Source organism: Beta vulgaris, chromosome 6 (assembly GCF_026745355.1).
Source record: "Beta vulgaris subsp. vulgaris cultivar EL10 chromosome 6, EL10.2, whole genome shotgun sequence".
Lineage (NCBI taxonomy): Eukaryota > Viridiplantae > Streptophyta > Magnoliopsida > Caryophyllales > Amaranthaceae > Beta > Beta vulgaris.
This window is the reverse complement of record NC_079207.1, coordinates 9866571-9877931: the sequence shown is the minus strand read 5'-3', so window position 1 is coordinate 9877931 and position 11361 is coordinate 9866571. Positions and strand designations below refer to the sequence as shown.

Here is an 11361-nt window from a genome sequence, read left to right as displayed (position 1 = left end):
CTCAAATCTCTGGCAATCTTGAATGAATAAAGCTATATTCACAAGAAATGAATTTAATAAGTATAATATTGTAGAAAACAATACTACTCTAATCTATGCACATTTTATATAATGAATAAAATAAATCACCCCACAATTTATAGACTATTTGAATGTCAATAACTCATATCTATTAATTATTATCAAAATGAATACAAACAATCATACGAAAACAATCATATTTATGTTTTTTTTAGTAACTGGCAAAGAACTCAACAAATACAAAACAAACTTCTTAGGGTAGACAAGTACGTCTTCTAGGAAGGCCTCCCCACAACTTAAGATAGTTAAGCAATTTATAAAATGTCAAACTATCCTCTATTTAATGAAATTAATTTGAGTTCCAGTCAATTATATAAACGAAAGACCAACAATTTTATACTTTATTTTTGATATTATAGGGGTAAGATCACATGAGAATGCTTCTTACATGAGAAATGAGAATGAATCTCAACCACACGATTGGATTAGAGTTACAATACCTTGTCATTAGAGTTATACCTATCTAAAAAATTTAGAGCAAAAAAAAAAAAACAAAATTTGAATATTTTCTAATATTCTTTTTTTGAAGTTACATCACTTTTTCATTAGAGTTACATCACTTATTCATAAGAGTTATAGAGAGAATATATCATTCTCATTTCTCATATAAGTATGCATTCTCATATGAACTTACTTCTTATATATATATATATATATATATATATATATATATATATATATATATATATATATATATATATATATATATATATATATATATATATATATAATAATAATAATAATAATAAATAATAAATAATAATAATAATAATAAGATTTAAGGCTGAGTTTTAACTCTAAAGTAGTACAATAACATGAGGTAGTCATTCACTAAAAAAACTTTTATGATGCTTTAAGAAGGGAAAAAAAAGGATAAAGAAACATTCCGATCTTGCCACTTTGATATTCGAGGAACAATGATGCGTTAAGTTTCTTTCCAAGACCATTGGATGAAATAATTCATTCCCGTATTTTCTCAGATATTAATTATATGGTCATTGTTCTTTGCAAATTGCCAAAACAAAAAGGTAACACTAAGGTAGACAACTAGGGTTATAGGGTAGGTCGTACAAATAAATCAATAATCTTGCCACTACCTCTTGTATGTATGAGTATCCCCCACTAAACAGTATTAGTACTAGTTGAATTGAATAACACCCAAAAAATTGTCCTTTTACAGGGCCAATTGGCCATGATCCCCATGATTCCATGACCTTCGTAGTTTAGTTTAGGGGTTGGACAAATTAAACCTAACTTTACAGCCAACTGAAGATCTTCTTGACCTTTGGCGGCCTCTAGCTTCCAAGAACTTTTTACACTATTGCATATTTGCATATAGTAGTATACTAATACTACTAGTAATGCAAAAGATTCCTTCTTTTTACATAGATTTCATTGTTTTTCATTTTAATATACAAGTTGTACAGTTTTCGTTGGTAGGTAGATCTATTACTTTAATCTCTCATGTTAACTTAATAGTAGCTGAGGCCTGAGAGTATTATTATTAATCAAGAACTAACCATCTATAAGGACCCTAGACAAACAGTGTTGGTTGGAATTATGCAGTTTGCTACTTTGGTAATTGCATCTTCATGTCCTTTGCACTTTATACCAGCGTGATATGTTTGTTTTTGTCTAATTATTTTAAGTATGATAATATGAGTTTGTTATTGATAATATTTATTTTGTATATGATATAACCGATGAGTTTTACGGTTGTACAAAGGCATCTTCAAAAATTAAATAGTATTGTACTTGTTTATGAGTTTGGTTTTATTTTGAAATCAACTGCAAAGAGGTGAATAGCCTTTCAAACTTCCTGTCAAAAAATAAAAAAAAGAATAGCTTATCAAACTTAGCTTATATGTTAATCATCCTCTTCCCTTTCATTTTAATATGGGACATGTCATGTTTTTTTTCATAACACTCCTCTTACATGTTAATGCATAGCCAAATATGGTAGCGATATATACCCTCTTTCACATAGTTGTGTGATGCAGTCTTCTACGAGGGGGTCTAACGATCTGATATAGAACTAGAGTTAATTTAACCGATTGTACGCGAAGTATTGACCGCCGTTACAATCCCGCACAAAATCCCATCAACAAATCAACTTTAACTAGATCCAGGGGTCCAAAAACCATTGACAAACAAAGAAACCAAACTAATACATCCCCTGTGAAGGGAGCGACTTCAAAAGCAAATGAGGGGACTAAAACCATCACACAGATGAGACTTATTGAAAGCAACGGAAATAGCGAAAAAAGTAAGAAAATAAAGGTAAAACTGCAAAAAGGAGAGAAAGAGGGGCTTATCATGGATAGAACATCCATAACAGTCCTTCTAAAGGATTTTTGTGAAAACCGGAGAGAAGAGGAGAAGAGGTAATAGTGCATGGTAAGAATTTTTTTCTAAAATAAGTTTTTATTTTAATAATAGGTAATGTGACAACTGACCATCAATAAAAGAAACAGTAATTCATAGTATTAATAACCTTCAAGTTGCAAGTTGCTACTATACTGTTAAAATGTAGCACAAGTACTAAGAATTTAGATGAACTCTTTAATCAAATCCTTAAAACTACTATGCAGTATGCACTATTCAGACCTTGTCAGTTAAGAAATGTTAAGGGAATCGGAAGTACATGAAAAATGAAGTTTTAAACTGTATTTAGACAAATTGAGGGGACAATAGTCACAATACAACCTAGAGATTTGGAGGGTCAAATTAGCAATCACAATTGGTCCCCCACCATTGTGTGCCTCTTTGTTATAGTAAAATAAAATAGATGGTTCCGAACATTTTGGGTATTGTTATTCAGAACCTTTTCCCATTTGAAACTATATTTTGGGCCCGGTCTCTTGCTTTTTCTTTTTTAAGAAAGTAAAGTAGGTGAAGTCTCTGCATCTTTCTTGTTTATAGCTTGGATCCTAGGTTTTCAAGCATATTCTCAAATTTCAATATGGAAGTAAAAGATGCCCCTATAGTTCCAAAAAAAGCCTCATTAGTTTTATTGGTATAGAAAGGCGCACCTCTCTGCAATTTTTTATGCTTTTTCTTTAATTAACATAATTTTGGTTTTCATGTTAATATATTTAATTATCAATAAAGATCATATAAGTAATGAGTAATCTCCTCAGTTCTTTTAGACTTAATTTCATTTCAATTCAGTTTCGATTCAATTCAGTTAGACTCGTTCTTTTGTGCTGAGAGAATCTGAACTGAACTGAAACTGAAACTGAATTGAAAACAATTCTACAATAACATGGTCTTATTCTCTGTAGTTCGGTTCAATTTCTCTTACTTCAAAAGAACGTACCCTATCTCCCTTCCAAAAAAAAGTTAATCTTCATAAAACATTAACAATCAATTATATATTGAGAAAAATGCATGTCTAATATAAACTTGAGCTGTTGAGCATACTTTACTTCTATGTGTACTAACGTTGTTTTTTCTGTTTTGGAAAAGCTAATTTATTTGCTCGTTTAAAGTTCTTTGAATAAAGTGAAAGAGATCAAAATAGTAATATAAGTTACATCATATAATGGGAGTAAATTTTTGCAAAGGTTTCGGGATAGTTGGCAAAATCTCTATTCTACATTTGGATGTCCATTAGGGGTAAAGCTACAACGGGGACTGACAGGTGAACAGACTTGTTGCGGATCATAAATTATTAAGTGGCACGTGTCGATTTTTAAGATATACTTATGTCGATTTTTAAATTTTTAAGATATACTTATTTTATCAAAATGACTATTATGTCATATAAGTGTGCTTATTTGAGTGGAAGATGAAATAGATAAAGATGTTTTTTTTAATAAATTTGCTTTAAATATTCTTAGCCTCATCAACTTTCCTGATGTCCATAGAAATATTATTTAGGTATAAATTCAACTATAAACTGTTATAGTCTCCTTACTAAATCAATTGGCACACAATAGAATCTTATCTAATTCCACATATAGTTTGATTCTATGCACCTTCAACTAGTGATACTAATTACTAGGAGAACTAACTATGCCAACGTTTTTCTTCTCCATTGAACGGGAGTCACGGGATCATTGAAGTCAAATTCTCCAATATTTGTACTAGTTGCCATTGAGATTTGGGACCATATTTACAGACCCTTATAAGGCATGTTGTATCTCCTCATATAAGTCTCAGTCTACTTTGTAGTTTGTACTATAGGGACCTCATACCATATTTACAAACCTCTTCAAAAGAGTGTTACTCTGTTGGTGGATCTCCACACATTTATATATATATATATATATATATATATATATATATATAATATATATATATAAATATATATATATATATATATATATATAATATATATATATATATATATTATATCTAAAAATCAAGACAAACAAATGACATGATGTCACATGTACTCTTACCTCCTTCACACAATCAAGTGAGACATTAAACAATAAAAATGTGTATTTCAAGACTTAAAAACCCATGACCTCCTATTTGAAATGCTAAAGCACTAACCAACTAAACTACGATACTTAGTTGGTCTTTTGAGGGGGGGGGGGGTTCAATTTAAGACAAAATAATACTTCTATATTTGAATACTTCAAATGCACGTTGGTAAATAATCGGGGGAGTATTGCCCGGGACACGAACTAGTATTTTTTTTACGGGAAAAGAGAAAGAGTTAGATTAACTCATAGACAAAATGTACATCAATACATACAGGGCAATCTCCTCGGGCAATTATGCTCCCAACGTGTTGTTCCACCCCAAACGGAACTAGTCTTGCTAAATGATGGACTACACTATTACTATCTCTAAGCACATGAGACCATATAATAGAATCAAAAGACTTACTAGAAACTAAGATATCTTCTAAAACATTGTCAAGATCCGAGTTAAATATCTCCCCTTTTGACAGCTTTGTGTCAAGAGATTGACAATCAGTTTACATTATGACATTGCGCATTTCATGGGCACGGGATAGCTTCAAGGCCAATAACAAGGCCTTCCCTTCCGCTACATCGACAGGCCACCACGCTCTCACACGTCGGCACACAACAAAGAGAACCCTCCACCATGGTCTCTTGCAACCACACCCAAACACACCCACCCTTCATCACTGGTAGAAGCATCTGCATTGATCTTGGTGCAACCTTCTGGCGGAGGAACCCAACACTTTGATGAGCGAAGAGGTTGGCGAACCACTCCACCATAAATGTGCTTGTGGTACGAACGATAGTCTTGTGCATCCCGCTTCGCACTCTCAATCACACGCTCATTTGTATGAGCCTCTTCATCAAACACCACCTTATTCCTTCTAAACCACAAGTTGCACATCAAATAACACTCTTATACCATTGACTTATCCTGCACATCCTTCCATCCCTCCAAAATTTCCAGCCAAGAGCTAGCAATAGGCGAAGGAAACAATCCCTCTCAGTATGCCCTATCTTCCCACATTCGTAGCAAAACATAGGAAGTCTCTCATACTTTAACTCCACCAAAGCAGTCCCCCCTTCCTTCATACCAATGCGTTGCACCCTCCGGAGAAGTTTTGTAATCTCCATCAAAATTCGGGATTAGGCCGATTTATCCCATGCTAAACCATCCGAATCAACCTCAAGCACCTCTTCAATAGTTCCTCCAATCAGTTTCACATGTTGCACGGTTCTACTCCCTAGAGGTGGGTTGTAAAGTTGCACACTAGTAGGAAAACGTTAATTTACGTCGAACCTGGGACCCACATTTGCATCGGACTTTGGTCCGACGTGACAGATCTTGACACAAATATGGGAGACATGATCTGCGTCGGATAAGGGTACGACGCAAATTTTGAGCTTTTTGCATCGAGTATACCTCTATGTCAGACGCACATGATGCCTTGCCAGCACCAGCCAACAGTAATAATAAGTTGTTATTTGCGTCGTACTCTGAGCTATGTGTGACACAACTGAGTTGCCATCTGTGTCGAATATAGCTTAGAGTCTGACGCAAATTAAATCAGCACATTACTCAGCTTCGTGAGGTTTTACCAACAACCTAATACTGCTAATAGCCTAACAAAATAGAGCTAGAAATTAATAAATCAGAGGTAGATTAAGCCATATACTACCTGTAGTTCATCGAGGCTACATAAACGAACATGCATTTTTGTGCTGATGAAGTCAAAATTATATTACAAACTACGAAAATTAGACCAATTATATTAATAATTGATCCAAACCACTATCATTAATTTACAATGAGAAAAAGTAGGAAAAAATTCACTAAGTTCCTAGATCTAAAACTGAAATTGAAATATATGAAATCTATGAACTTACCTCAATTGTATTGAGCATATGTTTAAAAAAAAGAAGAAAAAAACTAAAGCTAAATCAAACTTGGTTTTAGTTGCCAATAGGGGTAATAACATGCATGCACATATATCTTTATCTACATACAGACTGAAGCTCATCTTGGAATAGAGCAATGCCATTGCCAGCTAGGAAAGAACTTGATTCGGAAATCTGTCCATAGCTCGTTGCGGAACTAATAGTAATTTATTGTAATAATAATGAATTTATATATGATGTTGTTTCGATAAAAGAATTCTACGTCATTAATCATTATCATTGTTAGGAAAGGGTGTTGTAGTGTTTGATTAATGCGGAACAAATCAATGAAATTATAAAAACGAGAAAAGCAATAAAGATGATAAATACGAGAACACAAGGATTTACGTGGTTCGGTCAAAATAGACCTACGTCCACATGTGGGGGAACCGAGAGCTTCTTCACTATGATGGAGAAAACAGAGAGAATAATTACAAGGAGTCCTAAATACTAGAGGCTAAAAGTGTGTATCAAATAATGACCACCAAGGGGTTCCTTTTGTAACATAAGGAACCCTAACAAAATTCTAGATTAGACGCCACGCAAAAATCTCTAGCAGAAAACCCGCGTAGAATTGCTTTTCCCGGTTGCTCGAGCCAAACTGCCCGGTCGAGCCAAAAGCCATCCGGTCGGACACGAGAAAAAATATTCCAAAAAGATAAGAGACAAGGCTCGCCCGGTCGACCGGGCCAAACCTCCCCGGTCGGGTGAGTCGAAATTCCAACTCGACAGTTCTTCGTAAAACATCTATAACTTTTTTGTTTCTCAGTGGAATTGGCCATATGACCTATCGTTGGAAAGATCTTGGAGCAAGATATCACCTTCAATTTGAATCATATCAAACCCATTTATATATATATTGAGAGATATGTGCATTCAAATCAGTCTTATGCCATTTTCACAAGATTTCGAGTCACAACTAACAAATCTCCACCTTGACTTGAAACCGATCAATAAAGATAACTCCACCTTGAGCTGAAAACCAAGAAGTGATGCTCACCGCAAACATAGATGCGTCTTCTATAAACCGTGTACCGATGCGTCTTCGAACACAAAACTCCGTATATCAAACCATTACATGACCTAGATTGAGAGTATAAAGTCACCAACGCCAAGAATGCTTATTCAAATTGAGTAAACTCTCTTCAAACACTTCTTCATCTCAACAACAAACTCAAACAATTCTAGAAAATCAAGTACATCAATAATTTCTAAATTGCAATTGTACTTAACAAAACAAAGAAGTATGAAAATTAAGATCAGAAATAGCATGACTCGAACAAAATCTAATGCATAACCAAGATTACTACTTTATTACAAACTCAAAAGCAATCCACCGTAGACTATATAGAAAAATCCACATGGTTTCTCTTTCACCAAGAGATCTCAAAGAGGGTACCAATCATAAAGAGATTGTAGAAACTGCAACCCCAAAAACTTGTAACCCTAAAGTGCAAGATCATCATCAAGAACATCGTTGGCGATATTTGCAGGTTGGTCCTTATTGGACTTTTCCCCATTCTTCCTCTTTAATTCCAACAATCGGCTTTGATATGACCCTTCACAGGACAATAGTTACAAATTTTATTCTTGCCAGAATTCTCTCCACCATGAGAAACCAAAGCATTAGTTTGAGTAGAATTATTATATTTATTAACCAACTTATTGTCCATTAAATATCTCTGAGTTAAGGCATCATTAACATCGTGCAAACTCTGATTCTCTCTACCATACAATAAAGTATCTTGAAACTGCTTATACGAAGGCGAAAAAGAACATAACAACCTAATACTCATATCCTCATCATCGATCTCAACATCGATGTTTTGCAAATCCATCATAACAGAGAAGAATTCATCAAAATGAGACTCAAGTGGTTTACCTTCTTCTAGACTGAGATCATGAAGTCTAGATTTGAGTAGTAGACGGTTGGTCATGCTCTTTGTCATATAAAGTAACTCCAACTTCAACCACAAACCTGCAGATGTCTGTCTCCTTGACAACCTCTCTCATGACACCATCAGAGAGACATAATTGACTTGACGAAAGAGCATTCAGATCGATCTCCTCCCACTGATCATCTGTCATACCCGAAGGCTTTTTGGATGAACCTGCAAGAGCCTTGTGACAGCCACTTTGAACCAAGATGGCTTTCATATTCAATTGCCATAGGCTAAAATTTACTTGCCTATTAAATTTCTCAATATCGAACTTCATTAACATAATTGAATCAAACTCGTTTTATAAACACCTAAGATCTTAAACAACTAAGCTCTTGATACCAATCTTGTTAGGAACGAGTGTTGTAGTGTTTGATTAATGCATAACAAATCAAAGAAATAATAAGAATCACTAGGGGAAAAAAAAGGAAGGGCTGCGCTGGAAGGGCTGCGCTTTCTTCATTATGCAGCCCTTCTATACAGTAGGGCTGCGCTTTTAAATAAAACGCATCCCTTCGTTAAAGTAGGGCTGCGTTTTAATAGAAAAGTGCAGCCCTTCACATAGAAAGGTTGCGCTGGTTTAAAAAGCGCATCGCTACTGTTACAGAAGGGCTGTGTTTTTTAAAAAGCGAAGCCCTTCTATGGGATTTTTTTACAAAAAAGAATTAAGCGCAACCCTGACAATTTAAACTCTCTCCTCTCTCTCTCACGCCTCTCTCTCTCACGCTTCTCTCTCACCCTCCCTCTTCTCTCTCTTATCTCTCACCCTCCCTCTTGTATCAGTAAAAATATCAACAAAAAATCCACCAACGAAAAATAGTTTTTGAACAAGTGACTGAGGAAGGTGGGGACAACAACGAAGAACCCATTTCAAAGCAGACGTCGTCGTTTCGATAATCTCATTTCCTTCTTCAATATTCCGGCGACTTAATCTTCTACCTAATGAAGGGGCGTTAACTGTAGGAATAAACGGCGTTAAAGTGACCCACTTGCCTTTGTTTCTCTCACTTCCACCAACGTTCTTCTCTGGTGATTAATCTTTTATGGTTGAAATTTGAAAATGGCGATCAAGAAAGCGGAAATCCAAGAAGTTTCTTCAATGGCAATACTTCCAGAAGACATAATCATCTCTCATTTACTCCCCAAATTACACCCAAAAACCCTAATGCAATTTAAATGCACAAACAAATTCTACAAAACTCAAATTTCATCCCAAAAATTCATCGATGAACACATCCATCAATCTCTCTCCTCCTCCTCTAATGGCCTCCTCATCTTTTTCACTGCTCATGTAAACGGTATTCAAAGACTCTACTCTTTAGACTTAGGTTCACCCAATTTACCTGCTGTTTATCTCCCACTTCCAGAACCATTTCACGGCGAATACAACCATTTCGACATTGTAGGTTCTTCCAATGGTTTGCTTTGTCTTCGATCAGCTATTGGTAACAAACATTTTTCCCATTTTAATTCACACTTCTTGCATCTGAATCCATGTACTAGAATGTTTGGTTCTTCATCTTTAACGGCGGCGGAGGTGAAACGATAACATTGTTGTTTGAAGAAACCCCAATTTCTGATTCTCTATTCATGGGCTAAGGGCATTTTCGTTAGTTGGACTTTTTTGTCAGATCTGAACGCATGGCTAAGGGCTTTTTCGTCATTTTTTCACTGAACGCAGGTTGAACTCCGGCAACAACAACCACAAGTTATAGATTTTTCGTTTTTCAGATCTATAATTTCTTAATCTTTGTTTTGATTAATGTTCTTGTATTTTCAGATCTATAATTTTTTCTCTTCTGTATTTTAGTTTTTGTTCCTTTTTTTTCATTTTCGTTCTTTTTTTTTTCATTTTCGTTTAGTTTTTGTAGAATTCTTTTTTTTGATTTCCTGTTTTAGTTTTCCTAACCATATTTCCTATTCCCCTTTTGGATTTGGATGGTTTACTTTGAGGTTTAATGCAAATGTTAAAATTCAGAAAATGTGAGATTAATATATGAGTAATTAAATGTCAAAAAAAAATTTATTTTTTTTTGGTAGGAAGGGCTGCGCTTTTACCTAAAAACCGCAGCCCTTCGTTGTGAAGGGCTGCGTTTGAAAAGCGCAGCCCTACTTAAAAAGTGAAGGGCTGCTGTCAAAAAGCGCAACCCTAAGGGCCTTTTTTAGCGCAGCCCTAAGGGCCTTTTTTAGCGCAGCCCTTCCTTATATTTCCACTAGTGAATGAGTAAAGCAATAATGAAGATAAACAAGAGAACACAAGGATTTATGTGGTCCACTCAAAATAAACCTACGTCCACAGGTGGGGGAATTGAGAGCTTTTTCACTATGATGGAGAAAAACAGAGAGGATAATTACAAGGACTCCTAAATACTAGAGGCTCAATGTGTGTGTCAAATAATGACCACCAAGAGGTTCCTTTATAACATGAGGAATCCTAACAAAACCCTAAATTAGACGCCGCGCAAAAACCCTAGTAGAAACTCGCATAGAATTGCGTCGCCCGGTTGCCTGGGCCAAACCGCCAGGTTGGGCAAAAACCTCCCGGTCGAGCCATGAAGATAAGAAACAAGGCTCCCCCGGTCGGGCGAGACAAAATTTCAGCTCGATAGTTCTTCGTAAAACAGCCATAACTTTCTCGTTTAGCAGCGAAATTGGGCATATAACCTGTTGTTGGGAAGCTCTTAGAACAAGCTATCACCTATAATTTGATCACATCAAAACCATTTATATATTGAGAGATATGTGCATTAGAATCATCCTTAAGCCATTTTCACAAGAATTCATGTCACAAATAACACAGTCACAAACATAATCAAAGGACTCAATCACATATCTAGAAGGAAGGGCTCCCCTCACAAGCGCCTGGTAGGATGCTTAATTACTTTGATTGAAATTGCATAATTATGTAAATTTTGTTTTACATAGTCATATAACGTAACATTATATAGAGGGTGACTAGTGGAGGCTATAGCTAGCCCTCC

General features: G+C 35.2%; 1 protein-coding gene across 1 annotated transcript; it reads left to right on the top strand.

Moving 5' to 3' along the window:
• Positions 1 to 9440: 9440 nt before the first annotated feature.
• On the top strand, positions 9441 to 9929 carry LOC130591761 (F-box protein At5g10340-like). Its single transcript, XM_057395663.1, has one exon. The coding sequence runs from the start codon at positions 9441 to 9443 to the stop codon at positions 9927 to 9929; it is 489 nt and encodes a 162-aa protein (XP_057251646.1).
• The last annotated feature ends 1432 nt before the right edge of the window (positions 9930 to 11361 follow it).